This window comes from Dermacentor andersoni, chromosome 1, assembly GCF_023375885.2.
Source record: "Dermacentor andersoni chromosome 1, qqDerAnde1_hic_scaffold, whole genome shotgun sequence".
Lineage (NCBI taxonomy): Eukaryota > Metazoa > Arthropoda > Arachnida > Ixodida > Ixodidae > Dermacentor > Dermacentor andersoni.
The window spans coordinates 343566688-343584317 of record NC_092814.1 but is presented as its reverse complement, the minus strand read 5'-3'; the positions used below and the strand labels follow the sequence as shown (position 1 = coordinate 343584317).

Genomic DNA, 17630 nt, shown 5'->3' with positions numbered 1-17630 from the left:
CCGAAAGAGAGACGGAGAGACAGAGGAGGAAGAGGCAGGGATGTTAACCGGAAAATCCTCTGGTTGGCTACCCTACACTGGGGGAGAGGAAAAGCGGAATATAAAGAATAAAGAGGAGGAGGAGGTGGTGAATGTCGGCACTTGCGCGGACTGCACAACGCAGTCAATGGCGCTCGCACAAGTCGTTTAAAAAAAAAAGCACAAATGCCTTCTGGGCAGTTGATTGACGGGGACGGTGTTCCAGTAGTGTATTTACGCTCAGCAAACTCTGTCAAACGTCAGGACTGCACCGACGTGTGGCATGTCTTCTGTGTCGGTTCTGGCTGCGAGTTGCCTTTACGAAAGCTTATTCAGGACTTATTGGAATGGCTGACAGTCCTGCGTGGGATGTCTGTGACTCTGCCAGGAAAACACAGACCACCTATTGTGCCACTTGACAGGATACTGTTGGGAAACGACTTCCTGCTCACTGATAAAGCGAGCAGGAAGGGAATGCACCCCGATATACTTGCTGACAAGTCGGCGTTCGTTCATTCTTTTTTGCGAAGAAATGTGAAGCAGATATGCTTACGAACAACTACAGGGGAAGGTAAGCTGAGGCAACGCTCTCACCTCAAGCACTTGAAACATTGATTTATTTTTTTCGGCTCCAGTTACGCAACAATAAGTAAAAAGGACCACGAAGTCAAATGTTCAAGCAACGTTTTTATCTGTCCACCTGTTTTTCACCGTTGGGCGTGCCAACTACAAGTCAAGAGACGCTTCTGCAGACTGTGATAAAGTTGTTCGGTCGTATGTAAAAACAAAATAAAGTGAGCATATTCCTCGTTTGTGTTTTCATTACAGCCATAAGTTCTTTGCAGAAACTTCGTTCAGCCGACGGGCTATGCCACCTAGAGAGAGAGAAAGATAAAAAGAGATGAAAAAGGCAGGGAGGTTAACCGGAAGATAGATATCCAGTCGGCTACCCTGCACTGGGGAAGGGGTAAGGAGAAACAGAAAGATCTTTAAAAAAATTGCACACACGTGAAAAGAGTGGGAGAGAAAAAAAAAAGAAACACACACACACACACACACAAACACACGACTGGTATCTCTGATGGAGCGTGCCAGGGCGTGAATTTAAGTTAATCGCGCTGGTTAGGACATGAAGCGAGAGAAATTATAGACGAAGGAAGATGCACGGAGATAAGCCATTGTGAGGGCCGGCTGACTACCCTGCACTTAGGCAACGGGGTAAAAATAAATTGGATAGGAGAAACGACTGCATAAAAAAAGAATTAAAAGTGGGAGCATCAGCGCGGGAGCGTTCGCAACGACCAATAAAGCCTATCAGGCAGTCCATACTGCTAAATAAATGCTGTCGTGATTTTAACGTCCTCTGTGCTGACGAAGGTCTCGATCACAGAACCTCCCTGCCTTTCCGTCTTCCCTTCTCTCTCTCTCTCTCGATCACAGGCCCGGTATTTTCACCCAGAGAAGGGACGATTGCCAGCACTGCAACGACCGGAAACTCCGCATATGACAATGTTTGTTGCGAGGAGACAATCAAGCACCTGGTACAGCCCTCAGCGCCGTACTTAATGAGCTGTAGGCCGCTTAGACACAAAAGCATGTAATAAAGACACGGCTATTTGGAGCGCAATTGAAACTGAAGAGGCGTCTCGTACTTTTCTATAAAGAAAGATGTCAAATCTTAATTACGATGTCGTATTCGCCCTCGAAAAATTGCAGGGCAAGAAGTTCACAAAACGACACCGACACCAAAATAATGACGCGGGATGCTACATGGTGCAAATTATATTCATATACCGAATTATGCGAATAAACAAGATATACGCCTGGCAGCGCAAATTAACAGGCACTGTGTGCAGACGCAGCAAGTTAGTTCCAAATACAGCGCACAAAATACATATACACATAAAGAAGACACGAAAGACGCGGACCAGCGCTTGTCCGCGTCTTTCCTATCTTCTTTATGTGTATGTGTATTTTGTGCGCTGTATTTGGAATTTCCAATGTTCGACCGACTAGCCCAACAGACTGTCCTTCTGCAGTAACTTAGGCTCAGTAGTTCAGGCCTCAGAATGCAGCAAAAAGAGTGGCGGATGACAAACGGGTCTGTGTCGTTCGCCTCGTTTAAATACTACAGGATTCCTATGCTGGTGTAGCATTCTTCAGTGATTCAAGCAAGTTTTGGCGAATGTGTATCGCCTGGCCGTTTCCTAGGCCCGATCCAGGAAAGAGTTAACAATTGTGCCACTAGGTATATGTCCCTGGTGCCACTAAAATTACATTCTGGGATGTGCCAGAACCACTAGCTGATTATGAGGCACGTCATAGTGGGAAGGCTCCGGATAAATTTTGACTACTTGGGGATCTTTTACAAGCCCCCAATGCACTGGACATCGGCGTTTCTGCATTTCAACCGCCATCGAAATGCGGCCACCGCGGCTAGGATTTGATTCTGCTACCTCGCGCTTAGCAGCACAACACCATAGCTGCTTAGCCACCACAACGGGGCCTTAGGGCCGCTAATCACCGTGATTGTAAATAAGCAAACATAATATAAAGTTGCCAGACAGCCGGATTCGAACAGAGGACCTCTATCACAGAGGTTTGACACTGTAACTATTACGCCACGGACGCATGCCTGGGTAGTCGGGATCGAAAACCTTTAATAACTTTCCGCGTGCAATCCACCGCGCTTAGAGGCTGAGACGCCTGTAATGCTTCGCATACATAGTTGTCAACTACAGTTGGGTCTGGCAATTAAAAAACAAATTCTGCACGATGGTAGCTAAAGCTGGATCCACACGACTGGCCGGATCGCTGATTCAGTTCGCATGCGAGTGCGACGTGGATGAGACTGCAATGACTCGCGTCACTAGCAAGTTGTCTGAGGCACTGAGCCACGCCCTGCCCAGTCCATGGTGTCTACCTAGCTTTGTTGCTAGGCGCATTCCCATTCATCTCGTTCGCTTATGCTACGTATAACAAATGGCTGCGAGAATGTGGGCTGAAATTTCTATGTCATTTCACGCACAAGAGCGAAAACATTGCAACCACTCCTCGGTATGTGGCTACCACGCCAGATGACTCCTCAAGATCGTTCAATGCGTAGAAAAGTGACCGATTGTCTTTGAAACTTGTTTTTAAATGTTTTTTGTTTACTCTCTAGACTAGGGAAGAGTGGGTGGGGGGTTAGATTGACAGCTGCAGTTTAAATGCAGCTGTCATTTAAACTGCGTGAACCTACAGCAAAATCCGCCACCTCATATCTATGCGGGCGCGCTCATTAAAGACTCAAAGTGGAGACACTTACACAGCGTCATGTAAGTGTGTCCACCCAGTGTCTCGTGTTAAATACTTCTCAATATAAATCGGAACTTGATTGCATGAGTGTACTGAACTAGGCTGATTAGTGCGTGTTGAATGGCTATCGAACAGCGCAATAAAAAAAAAGGATGAAGTGACACAGCAGACACCGCTGCGCGAAAAACATAAAAATACCAGTTCACCACAGCGCACTGCTGTATGTAGGCTATCGTAAGTCGAGTATAGCAGTGTCTCCTTCACTGCGTCCCGTCTTTTGAGCCGTTCAACCCCCCTTCAACAGCACTTAGTTCATAGTGTACACTGTCCGCACACACGGTAACGACAGCCATAATCCGCTCAGGACCCTTACGTATGATATTCCGGGTTCGTCACAGTCTCTTCTCCATTATCCATTAGTAACTAAGCATCCATTAGTAACTAATCGAAACGAGAACGAGCTCCAGATGGGACGTTGTATTTGTGTAAATGGTAAATTACCGAGGCCTCTCGTTGGGCCATCAGAAAAATACTGGCCGATTTCCTCGTTGCAGGAAGTGTTTTGGGTCGTGCCCAACAAAGGAAGTCTGCCGTTCAACCATGCAGCTGCACGGGCTAGTTGGTGAGACGTCATCAGGTTTTGAAACCGTGCTGTGACAACGTACTAAAATTACGAGGACGTTACGAAGAATGGGCAGGTCCGCCGTGCTGGCTTAGCGGCCGTGGCGCCCGGCCACGCTGGCCGTATTTCCCTGCGGACGAATTGTAAAAACCTCGTGCACCGTTCGTTTGATCGGCATTAAAGAATCCCATAGGTGGACATAATTAATTCGAAGTCCCCTACTACGGCACCCCGCATAATCCGATCGTGGTTTTAGAACGCAAAACTCCATAAGTGACTTGATGAACGGGAAAAAAATTTGAGACTCAGAATTCTTGCAGGGTTCTGTGTCTCAAACTTGAACGAATCTGTGGGGCAGAACATGCAAGCGCAGCCATGATGAGGCCTTTCTTATTCGGAGCAGCACGAATTCGTCCCCGTTTAAGGTGTGAAACGTCAACGGATTCGAAAATTTGCCAGGTTTTAAAAATGCCAAAACAACTTTCACCAGTCTCCGACACACATTCATACGCACGCACACACACCACCAACAATTCCAGAAATAAAGACGCAAGATTTTGTTTGGTATAAGCAGTACGAACACATATTTATTCTCCACCATAGGAGAGAGAGGTAAGAAAGTTAAAACGCGAGTTGAGTCGACAGTGAGTACATCGCAGTATACATATACACATGTAAATGTAAAACTATTTACACAGGAACAGTGCGCAGGCAGTTAGGAAGGATACATCCGTCGCCGCGAAGATATGCGCCAACACAGAGGTGACGTCGTCGCAGAGCAGTGCGTCAGGATTGAACACGACGATTTGCGTTATAGTGTACTGACTACGCAATGGATGTCAGCTTTATCCTACACGCGCATCTAAACAAGCTATGCATAATCTCCTAAAAGCAGGAATAACTTATGTGGCAGTATCGGGATCCTGACAATTTCACAAAATAATACAAAGCTCGCATATCGCAAGAGAAAAACACTTGCAGGGGTCCGAATGGGGCCTTCGAGACAATGGATTTATATTTACTGAAATTCCTCATTAACGTTTGCAAATGGGTAAATAAATGGACATAGCGATATGCCACGTAGTCAAGCAGACGCTTTCTAAAAGTGTAAGCAGCGTTTTTTTTTTCCCCCTTAAGAAACTACGTTGACAGCACATTGCTGAGACGAAGGGAAAAGAACTGCACTTTGCCTTTCATCTCGCCAAGGGCTAAGTAAAATGCATTGCTTTAACTATGTAACTTACGCCCAGTGGTAATTCCAAACTTTCCGACTGGTTTTCTTTCTTTCTTTTTTCCCCCAGTGTCAGAACGACTCTGCCCTCCTGTTTTTGTACTGTGGGCCACCCTTACGAATGGAAGTGGCGTCGCACATCAGTGCCCTGAACTGGACGTGCTGAACAACACCATGCGACGGCGCCGCGAGTGGGACCGAAATAGCGAACAGAGTCCGCACACGGGGGAAGTCACGTCTTGACTGCGCAAGGTCCTCCGGTGGCGTGGGTCTCGGCGGCCACTTCGGCCGGTGCCGGTGCCTCCTGGTGCAGAGGATCTTCGCTTGCCGACTCCTTGGGCTGAAGCGACGATGCTCCAGACAGTTTGGGCCTCGGGATGCGCAGAGGCCTCACGTCCAGCCAGGTCTCCATTCTAGAGCGTTGCGTTTGCCTCCGCTGCCTCCTAAATGTGTGCGAGCGTTAGCGACACTTCTCTCGGTCTTATCGTCAGTGGCCCTTCAAATCTTCAAAGAAGAAGGCCTTACGAATGCTTGCTTGCGTCGGGAAGACAAACGCCCTTCAACCTACGAGTGGGTGACCTCGCTGTATTCAGCGTTGCCTTCGGCTGTCGAACGAGACAGCGTTACTTCAAGTGATGACTTAGGTAGGAACGGTAGGTTTGTTGGCTTGGGGGACTTGGACGGCGGCGTTGCCTTGAGAAGCAGGAAGGACACCTGACGATCTGGCTTAGCCGGCGGTCGCTGATTTCAAGCGGAGGGGGAGTGTCTCGCGCGTGGGCTGTCCAAGGGCGTTGTCCGGAACGCCGGCAAACGAAGCGGTGTCACAGAGGACAAAGCGGCCTTTCAGTGACGCGAAGCTCGGGATCCGGGCGCAAAAAGCGTTTGCTTGCGACGCACCTGCGCTGCGTACCTTAGCGCACAGCTGATGGCCTGACGTTGGTATTCTTCACTGCGAGGGGTGCCGAGCTGCTTCCACGCAAATGCCGACGGTTTGGAGCTGCCTCACTCTTGTCAAAAGAGGGATCGTGGGGACTTTCTCGTGCCTTGGCCGGTATCGGGTTCGTCTCCGGGCGCCGAGCTGGTCGTGTTGCGCTGTGGTATCCGGCAGATGCGATCGAAGCTCGGCGAAGTCTTCGTGCGCCGCTCTACACGCGGCGTCCGGGAGAACGGTCGCTCGCGGACGGCTCCTGACTTGCGAGGCCCGCAGCGGCAAGAGGAGCGATGCTGTCGCGAGCACGGTTGGCGCTCGTCTGTGGAGCACTGTCGAACGGTGCCTTCTCTTGACCTAGTGGGAAAACGGAGCCTGACGGGGAGGGGGGGAGTGCGAGGACCAGCAAATAACAAGAGTAACGTTGAGGGAAAGGAGACAACAGGTGAGTCTCTTTCCTCTCCTCGTGCACTCGGCCGGCGGCCCCCTGAGGCGAGGGCGAAAAGCGAGCGCGCGGGTTCCGCCGGCGGCGTCCGCTGCTCTGACGAAGAGGTCCGGTTTTTTTGGCTCGCCTTCGCGCGTGGCTGAGTTGCGTTTGCGGCGCACGTTCGGCGGGCTGTGTTGCCGCTGCTCGGTGATTGTGGTGGTCGTCGTAGTGTCAGCGTGCGTTCGCGTGCCCCGCCTTCTTTTTGTTATGTTTCTTTTTTTTCCTTCCCCCTCCCCCTTTTCCGCTCGTCATTCGGTGCTCCCAGCGGGCAGTGGGCGGTCGCGGGTTGCCCCGCAGGAGTGAATGGCGCGGCAAGCGGGTGCCTGCCGTCATTACCGCATGACTCACGGGGTGATTCGGCTGCCTGTTGACAACTTGGTCGATCGCAATTCGTGAAAAACAAAGTGCTCGAGGGGACTTTTTCGAGGTTATTTCGATGATTCGCTTCAGTGTCGTAGTCATCGTGGGTCACCGGTACCGTGTGCGATGTTGCTAAAATTTACGGACAACCGCTGGAGCGCACGCATGCCGTAAACACCACGAGTCAGTGCAACGCACAGAATAGAAAACAGACGCCCAATACACTCCAGTTAGGATATGTAATTCTAGCAGGAATTTTTACGCCGGTTTTCTTTTTGATCTCGTTCTTCCATGTGAGGGGATGAACTCAACGTTTTCGGAAGCCCACGCCATCGTCTTCTCCTTCTCAACCTGGTCGCAGCACATGGTGCCTTTGACAAATACGCAGCCTTGCGGTCTTTGGGGACAAGCGCCTTGGTCTGCGCGGCGTAATTGTCAGCTGGATCGCCAAATCGAATGGAGGGCATCGTGATTCCAGTTTCCAGAGAAAGAGCCTTTGCGAAATCTATAGTATTGCAGGACGAAACGCGCTACTTCTCTTTGCCCGCCATAATGAAATCCTTCCCAAATAAATATCCGCCATCATAGATTTTACACTCATCAAGAGCCAGTCGGTTTTCAGGATTGCTTTTAGTTAGGTTGTGGCTAAAGGTACGCCCGACGTATCTCTCCAACTTTTCTTTTACATGTAGATTAAACGGATCCGGCAGCGTTTTTATGGAAGTACGTCCGACGTTACTCGTTGTTTTTTCCCTGTTTCATGTTAGGACGCGTCGGGCATAAGCACGCTGAACAGCTAGATACATGCTTCCCTTGCGTCAGCGCTTATTCTGTGTGTGCTGTGGTGCAGCGTGCCTGTTTCGGCAGAGTCCGTGCTGATTGGCGAGCTCACCATTGCCGTAAGAACTGCCATATCTCCTTCCATAGCGTTGATGCATGCTTTCGCAGCCAACCATGCAGACACATTTCTAGTTAACATCCCTGCCTTCTATCCTCCTTTCCTCCCGCTCCTCCTCTTCCTCCTCCTCTCAGCAATAAAAACGAATTATATTCGGTGCCCTTCAACGCGAAACTATGACAACGTGTGCTCATCGCAAATAGATCAATTCTGCCATTATGCTTTGCTACCGATTCACTAAGTGATTGGTGGAAATCCGTTTGCATTGCAGCATTTCACAGTTACGAAGACGTCGAAGTCGAAACTGCAATCCACAAATTAACAGAATCGTTAACGAACGAAAGCAGAAAAGGCCAACTCTTTTCCACGCAGTTAGCTCCACTGACCGCTCTTCAAGTCTTCGTTCGCGAACAGGCACTAGTGACTCTCGTCGTACCTTTTGCTCTATCGGTCAAAGCAGCTTTTTCTTTGTGCTTCTTCGAGAGACTGCTTTAATCATGCCGCAAGGCAGACCACTAATAAAAAAAAAACTTAAAACTAGTAGCGCGAGGTTCGTTACAGCGAAACATAAGTCAAGGACAAAAGAAGGCATAAAACGACGACACGTTCCTTCTGCCGTCCTTGTCTTGTGTTGCACTGTAACGAACCTTACTATGAATCCCAACCAACTGGCCCAACTTACCGTCTTGATCTAGTAGCGCGAGTTTCGGCGTTGTATAAGACGTCGTGGGTCTGCATACGTTAAAGAACCCTGCCGTATCACTAGAATATGCACACATATACTTTGATGTTGCTTCGTCTGCCTCAAATAGTGAATCCAGTATAGATGGGGTTCTCCGGCGAGTGGAGTGGTGCGAAGGGGGCAGACGTGATCGAGAATACACGTACGGTCTGTAACTTCGATGCTAATTGGTGCTAACGCGTCTGAGGGCTCGCTTTTGCAACGAAACGTACAGTGGGTGTTCCAGTTCAACACGTTAGAGATAACGTACGCAAAGCGCCCAAATTGCTTTTTAGAAACGTCTAGATGAGCAAAATCATGCGGCAGAAATCGGAGAGCGAGAGAGAGAGACACAACTTTATTAAACGTCCTTTCTGGGGTCGAGGGAGGCGGGTGACAGGGAGTCTATAGCCGCACCGGAGCCCGGACTCCTTCCTCAGGCGACAGCCAGAACTTGAGCCTTGGCGGCGTCGTCGGCCAGCCGGAACAGGCTGCTTCAGTCGTTAGTATTACATGCAGTACAGAAACTCTTGCAAGTCGATCGTTTTGTGAGCGTTGCGCTAATATGTCCGATTGCTATATACGCTGGATGCCTGTTTTTTTTTTAATACCAAATAGCTATTTTTTTTCCTTGTTCATTTCCCTTTGTTTCGTTTTTTTGCCTGTGGCAGTTTCGCTGACGTGGCCAAAGCCTTTTCGCCACTTACATCTCACAAGGCAAGATCACACGAAACAGTGCGTCACCAGCGCTGCTGGACCGCCACACGCATCGCACCGTCGGAAATAGATCGCGAAGCTTGCAACGAAAAGCGTGCCGAAACCTATCACCTGGGATATCAGTTAGTGGTGCACAACTGAAGCGCGACTAGGTGAGAGAGGGACAAACGCTGAAACTAGAAAACCTCTATGTGAAAAAAATAAACGTTCGAAATTTTTTTATCCGAATGCTGTCGTACGAGTAAATATTCCGTTTCAAGTATTTTGCTAAAACAACACATGTTAATTTTTTCTATTTCTCAATTTATTAGTTCGTTCTTGGTGACCCCTGCCAACCAGTGAATCTGGCGCAAGACTTGGCAAGGCTGCACAAACCAGCTACCATGTCGTGCCGAATGGCGTTGCACGGTTGAACGCGCGGTGGTTTCATCCGAGTTTTATTTCCTTGCGTGTTTGTGCAAAGTGTGGCATGCGCTCCACTTCAAATTTTGCGTGACCTAGCGCACGGCATTCATTGGCGAAACGTGTGAGTGCAGGTTTTTCGTTATCGTGCAAGTTCACGCTGCGGTATCCTACACGCTTGTCTCGTCGTGACGATAAATGCGGCACGCTCCGCGAATAAACGTCGCGCTATGTTCGTTTGCTCTCCGTAACACAGGCTCTGAGTGTCCGACGGGCAGCAGAATCATTAATTAATTAATTAAATTATGGGTTTTACGTGCCAAAACCACTTTCTGATTATGAGGCGCGCCGTAGTGGAGGACTCCGGAAAATTCGACCACCTGGGGTTCTTTAACGTGCACCTAAATCTAAGTACACAGGTGTTTTCGCATTTCGCCCCCATCGAAATGCGGCCGCCGTGGCCGGGATTCGATCCCGCGACCTCGTGCTCAGCAGCCTAACACCATAGCCACTGAGCAACCACGGCCGGTAGCAGAATTATTAAGTCGATTGTTTTCTAAATGATAATGTGGGGCAATGTTGTCTTGTCTGATAACTGTTGCATATGAATAGATGGTGTCGAAAGGAATTACGAATGATTCTGTGAAAAGGATCCGCATATGTTGCTATACATTACTACTGTCTGCTGGCCATAGTACTTTTCATGCGTCCAAACAAGTTTTCTTTGGTTACTTATATTGGTCGCATTTTTCTAGGCGAATGAAAGTGAAGTTGCTTTTGAAACCTCTGTGGCAGTGTCATTTATTTCCGTCCTATTCGCACCCTTTCCTAAGGAAGCCACTGGAGCGACTGCCGTAAATAACACCCTAATTATGTTCGCATTAACAAATGCGCCACTCCTATAGTTAAAGAACACGCTGACGTTTCAGGTGAGGTGAGTCGCACGCTCTCCTCAGCCTCAAAAGAAAAATAACTTCTAGCGTGGTGGTCGAAATGCCGGACGCTAAAGAAATTCAAACATTCGCGCCAAGCAGCATAAAATCGTGACGTCACTGTCATTTCCGGTTGTGACCTCACGTTTTTATTTTTTATGTTTTGCTTGCTGTTAGTTGTCCCCACGATACGTAGATGGCGACGGTTGCCACGAGCCACCATTTTCTTGACATGTGGGCTCCTATGATAGCTTTGCTACCAGTCCGTCGGGTCATGCGTTTAAGCAAACTTCTTGCGGCGTTCTTACATTCGCTACAGAGCACACATAAAGATAGCGCCACAGGCGTATTGTAGAAACAGCATAACGACTTGACAGTCACTTAAGTATCATTAGTGATTTGAATGCCCAAGCATAATGATTTTTCTAGTTGGTTACGTCCATGATACGTGACGTCATACATTGTGACATGTCCTTCGCAGCTCTACCTTAATCCACCTTGACCTAATTTGTACCAACCTTAATTCACCTTGCTGTAATTCGTACCAGCCTTAATCCAGCTTAATCCACCTCGTTCTTATTTCTACCAACCTTAATCTACCTTAATCCACTTTATTTTACCTTCATTCACTTCACCTTTATTGACTTTACTCCACCTTAAGCCACCTTACTCTATAACTTGTTCTAACTTTAATTCTTTATTAGTACTGACGTCATACAAGACGCTGATGACATCATTGATGATTATTATCTTTCTTACCACTGGTTGCGGACACCGCCGGCTTTTCTGTCTGATAGGACGTATAATGCTTTCGCATTAATAAAGATCCTTATACGTATCACCCGACGGTGCATTAGACAAGGAGGCTGAGCGGCCGTGAAGACGCGTTGCTTGCTGTCATTTGCCATTGTCAGGTCTAAGTGTGGAAATTGTTTTTGCCACAGCAGAGACACTGGTGACAAAAATTAAAAAAAAAACAAAAGGATAAAACAATGCCAAAAAGAAAAATTACGCGGCGACGGGGAATCGAACCCTCGACCATGGCATGGCAGGGAGACACGTTACCGCAACGCCCTGCTTAATGTGACTAACTTAATTGTCCAGTTGCAATTTTAACCACTGCTTCGAAACAGTTGAGGCCTTTGCCGCATTATGATGACCAAGTGTTGTGCGCTTTACGAACATTCTACTCTAACCTCTTGTCCTCTGGCGTACTGCACGATCAGAGTCGCTTCTAAACACTTATTTCGTTGGAATAAACGAGCCCTCCGCCACGCTAGCACTGATGGCCGTCGGAATTAGCTCAGTACTCGTCCCCCTTGTTTGTGCACGTTCATAGCTAGCAGATATGATGACGGGAATGTATCCGTGTACGATAAGCAGCTCTGTGTGTATTTAAGCCTCAGTATTCGCAACCGCGGAATGCGGCTGCGGAAGAGCGTTCTCTTGATGGATCCGCCATTCCTCCGTATGTTTAAAGGGAAACTACATGTTAAAATTTAGTCAAGTTAAAGTGATAAAGCAATGCTCTAGAACGTCTAAGGCGCCAATATAATCGCGAACAGAGCTTTAGTAACCGAGAAATTGAGGTAAATGCATGACACGATTTGAGACCCCCCAGCGACATTGCGGTACTAGCCCGATGACGAAGGCACTCCTCATCATAATTTATGTCACTAGTACTCAACTACTCGTATTAAAAAGATCATTTCATTAGGTTATACGACGGAAGAAAATGCTACTTGTCTACTTCTATTCGATTTTAAGAAAAAATAGCATTTTGACGTTACCCTTCAGTAGTATGGGTGGTCGAAAGGTTTCGTTTTCGCTCGACTCTGCGCGCTCGACTCAGCGCCGCGCGCGCTTTGGCGTTTCAGTTGTTTCGTTATCGCGTCGTGCTGCGCTGGTTCTGCTGGCTCGCGAAACTTCCATTTGGAACAAGCAGCGAGAATGCCACGTCCATGTGATGTCGTGGGATGCGCGAACGGTCCGCGGAACTTGGCCAAGGGCAGTTGCAGTGGCGAATTCAACGTTACTTATCACTGTGTGCCAACGAGTGAACCTCTCCGTTGGAAGTGGTTAAGTGCCGTACCTCTGCCACAGCGCGTTGGCAAAGAGCCGACAAATCGCATAGTGTGCTCGCTGCACTTTCGTCCAGGGGATTACGAGTTCAACGGCGACTTACTGAAGCCGTGTGGAGTGCCTTTCGAAGCAATGATTTCCCGTAGCGCTGTTCCGTCGGTCTTGCCTGCATTCTCCGAAGCGCAAGAACAACTGCAGGTCGAAGAGGGGGCGATGAGTGCGGCATTTGGTTTTCACAAAGAAAAAGCTACAAATGTGCGAATATGTACAGCCATGACATACAGTTGCCGTCGTAGTAGTACGCAACGACGCCGGCAGCGCGAGTCCTCAGCAGCGGGTAACCTTCATCAGTGCTTAAATCTCTGAAGTCGAGCCCACTATCGCGAGCCCATGTGTCGTTGTCAGGGTCGTCCATTGCAACGAGCGTCGAAGTTGGCGTCATATAATAAAGAACCAGCTTATCGTCGCGCGCTTTCCCTTTCGCTAGCCACCATAGTTCCGCTTTCGCGCTGCTGTTGGCTCTGTCTTGGCTCTGTTTCTGGCCGTGCGTTTGCGTTTTGCGCAGTAAAGCCGTAGAGCCGTCTGCAAGAGCCGTTTTACTCACCGACGGCGCAACGTCACTATGAGACCATGACGTCACCACTCCTCAATCGGAGGGCGGGTGATCTGAACTGCGCTATAGGTACGCGGACGCTTCAGAACGCATTTTCTCCTAAAATAAGTCTCTTCTTCGCACGAAACAAGTGTTTCGAGGTTTCTGGGATGGTATTTCAACAGTCCACGTTGACTTACTATTAACCTTTAGTGTCCCTTTAAGGCGACAAACTAGAGTGTTCGCGCATATATCCGACCTATCTTTACACACTGGGTTTTAGTTAACGAATATCCAGGTGCACCGACAGGTACGTTGTCTTAAACGACGTATATTGCATGAACTGCTCCTTCAAAACCCTTGTAGCTTAAACAACCGTATTTCCCGGCGAAGAGAGAGAGAGAGAGAGAGACGAAGAGGGAAAGGTAGGGAGGTTAGCGAAGGACGTGCCCGGTTGGCTACCTTACACTGGGGGAGGGGAAAAGGGAAGAACAGATAAGGAGACAAAAGAAAAATAATATTCAGTCATTCACAGTCAGTCACTTCAATGGAAGCGCTTTGACAACTTTCGGAAGGGCATAGAATATGATGGCACTGGATTGCACATCTGTCCCCATGAAAAACTGACCCATCCATGCACAATATGTTCGTTTTTACTTCATTGGACGCTGGAGTAGTCATCGGGGATGGAAGTGAGCAGCCCACTTTGCCGCTGGCTACTCCTCATTAGGTCGTCCTTGGCGTAAAAGCCTTCTACTCATTACGCCATAATTAAGTGTGCTACCGCGAAAACTTGGTTCGAGAAAGGAGAGTGGGTGCACATTAAGAAACCTCCATTCGCCTACACAGCACTGCCGTGTATGCTTTTGTGTGACAAGCTTTCCCATGGTCATTCCGGGCTGGGCGTTCTTTTAAAAACTCGAAAAAGCGCCTCCTTCATTTATGAAAACTGGAAAGATCAGCTTTCACACAAACCTTTCATAATCAGAGGGGCTATAGAACTTCACTAATCACTTGCTTTTAGCGTTCCATTTTATTGCTTCTATCACATGGCGAGTCATGTGGATCAAGGTGGCCAAATCTCTAACGCTAGAATTCTTCGTAAGAGCCAGTACCGGCCAATCCTGATCCTGGACATACTATTAGCGGAGGCGGCCCGCCAAAGGGAATGTGAACGAGAAGCTTCGTGAATTCGGCCCCTGGCGAACTTATTGAGCGATGCGGTGGCATTTCGTTCGTTTGAATGGCCGGTACTAGAAAAATACGGTCCATAGTGGCGCGTTGCTGAATACCAAAAATTTTTGAATGCGTCCTCCACGACGCTTTTCAGGGTGTGCCTAACCTTGTCCGCTTCGGTCATGTTACTGTCAGCCTTACGGCAAAGCGCCAGAACATCCTTAATATACGAACCACATGCACGGTTATATCTTGGACTGAACACGAGAGGCAAGTTCTTTCTTTGTTGCTAGCTGACAAGCCAATGGTTTATCGAACAAGCCGTTAAGTTTTCGTTAACACAAGTGGCAGCTGGGCGGGTCATCTCCATGCGCTTTTTGCCAGACGCGCCCTATCATTTTCAGGTAAAATGACATGTTGGCAAGCATGAGCTTGTCGTCCCAGCTGCTCTGTTTGCTGACACGCTCAAGCACTGCGAGCCAATCCTTGATGTCCACGTCATCTGTCCCTCAGAAGGTTCCCGGAGCTCGCGGAAGCGACAAGATGACAGCTGGCAGGGGCAGCTGCGCGCTGGGTGCTTCACTGGTCATCGCAGAAGGAAAAAAGGCGGCGAGGGCTTCAAGTTCCGGGCTTGGATGACGAAACAGGCGGCATAACCGCATCTCCACTTAAGGATGTTGCAGGAAAACGTACATTTAAGCACATTTACGTTTCGAAAAGGTGACACAGGCATATTAGTAGCCAAAACGGCGTGGATCAACTTCATTGAAAATTCTGGGATTCTACGTGTGAGAACCGCGATCTCATTACGAGGTACATCTTAGCGGACGACGCCAGATTCATTTTGGTCACCTGGGATTATTTAACGTGCGCCGAAATCCAAGTACGCGAGCGTTTCTGCATTTTGCTCCCATTGAAATGCAGCCGCCGCTGTCGGGATTGAACCCACGACCTCGAGCTCTGCAGCGCAACGCCGTATAGCCAGTCAACTATACCCCGTCGGGTACGTCGTATTCGCCAGTGTTGACCTACTGCTGTTGTCTTCTCCAGTCTTGCGGCAATATGGTTGATTCATAAAGCATTCCGGTATGTCCGGTCTAGCAGTTGAGGCACTGGCGGGTCTTCCTTGGCAGCCTCGTGCTGCATCTGTGCAAATTGAGCGTGCCTGTGACCAGTGTGCGATAAACGAATAAATTCAATGTTGATACTTAACGCCCGAAACATGGCGAAAATTATGCGCGTATAACGGAACAGATAAGCATAGATTTACTATCTTCGCTTGCTAAATAGTATTGTTCCGTGTTGCAATGACTGATTAATTTTACATCGAACAGGATTGTCGTCGCGCCGGCAACGATTACTTTTACTGTACTTACGCTAACACGTACGCTTTCGCCTTTAATTTGTACCTCTAGACGCATCGCGCGCGTTCGCCACCTCCCTCAAAGATGCGAAGAAAGAAAATGGCAGCAATAATTTATCCAGTACGCGACAACAGCAAGGTGCCCTGTGCGCGACAGACGTGTGGGCTCGCGAGGGCAACTAATCGACGTGTTCCCTCTCTGCTTGCTTTCCCCGCAATCACTGACCACTCTGTCTTGATACGCAAGCTTTTTTCGCGACAGACACGTCCCACGAGCACGCGCAGAGGAATATGTATGGTGTCAAATTGTCGCTACAATTGTGACGCAACAATGAGGTTGAATGGCTCAAATACAGTATCGGTAACTGGCAGTTAAGATAGGGGGTGAACTTGTTCGCGATAGATGCCCAGAAGCCATTCTGTTCACGTAGCCGCAGGGACTAGGTGAGGCTGCGGTAGTTGTCGAAACTGAACGGTACACTTAGCGCGTCTGGTTCACCGAATGAAGGTCAGTCACGAATAAAGGAAGGGAGGCGCTCGTAGGAGTTCGCCAATGAAACCCGAGAGTGGCGCAAGACGGGACGACGCAGCCTGCACAGCCATCGCAGAGTGCGGCAGCGTGTTTTTTCTCCACTGCCCAATCGAAGGACGCGCCCTTCCACGTTCCAGGAAGATTTGTGAGCTGGCGTAGGCCGCTGGTGCTTGGCGGTGCTCGGCTGCGCGCGCTAACCGCGCACCTTCGCTGTTGTCGGGGTGAGGTGGCCGCAGGAAGAAGAGAGGGGCCTCGGGGCCATTGAAAAAAATGACGAAACGCCTCTCCCCCTCACCGTTTAGTGCCTGCGCCTTCCTGCCACCCCCTCGGCCCGGAAGCCATAGCAGCGCGTGGGAAACGGTGCGTCACGTGAGCTGTTCGCGTGTGTGCCCCGCGGGCAGAGTGTGCGCTACGCGGCCGTCCGGGGTGAGTCCGGGGGTGCCGCTTGCCGAAGCCGGTCACTCGCATCTCCTCCGGGTGAGGCTGATACCCGCGGGAAACGGGCGGCCCCCGGGCGCAGCACAGCGCGAAGAGCACGCGTTTCCCGTGCGCGGGGCGATATTGTAGCGAGTGTTCGGAGGAGACAACGAAACGCCACGGGCTGTATCGTGAAGATATGTATATATCGTGGCGTCGACCAGTGTCTCAATAGGGTTGCGCAAGGCCGCGGCAAAAAACACGGCGAGGAAGCGTACAATGGACATCATACTTGCTATTTTAGTCCACTAACGCTCGCAGCAAAACTTGCATGCCGTTTCACAATAGCTGTGCAGAGTTATTGAGGCGCCCTCAAAGCATCAGTTAAATATGTCATTAACTAAGGGTGTGTCATCGAGTGTTATTGGTATGCTATTATTATTATTATTATTATTATTATTATTATTATTATTATTATTACTATTATTATTATTCAGAAAGGTGGTTACGTCCTTATCGCTGTTGATAACGCGATAGAATGGGTCCGTCGTTTGGATGTAGAGTGCGATCGTGGGGCTGTTTGGATAGACGTCCACGGTTCAGGTGGTCAACGGCCGTTGCTTGGTGCATTCTATGCTGCATTTGGTCTTATCCTGGCATCAATTGAAACCGTTATATTTTACATACAAATTATAACGTGTTAATTTTTGGTGACCTCATAGTACCCAGAATTTTATTGATTAATAATGCTGTCAGCAAAATTTCCCTTTACATTCCTCATAAATGCAACTCCTTACTCGACTTCATCTAATTCCATGCAGCAGCTAAGCTTCACTCAGAACTGTTGTGGGACCG

At 48.9% G+C, this 17630-nt stretch overlaps 1 protein-coding gene across 1 annotated transcript in view; it reads right to left on the bottom strand.

The window, feature by feature from the left end:
* Positions 1 to 685: 685 nt before the first annotated feature.
* LOC126516541 (whirlin-like) overlaps positions 686 to 17630 on the bottom strand; it is a 277363-nt gene continuing 260418 nt past the window's right edge. Inside the window, exon 10 of the mRNA XM_055063788.1 lies at positions 686 to 893. Coding sequence (XP_054919763.1) covers positions 885 to 893 — 9 coding nt within the window. The 3' untranslated portion in view covers positions 686 to 884. The remainder of the gene's footprint in view (positions 894 to 17630) is intronic.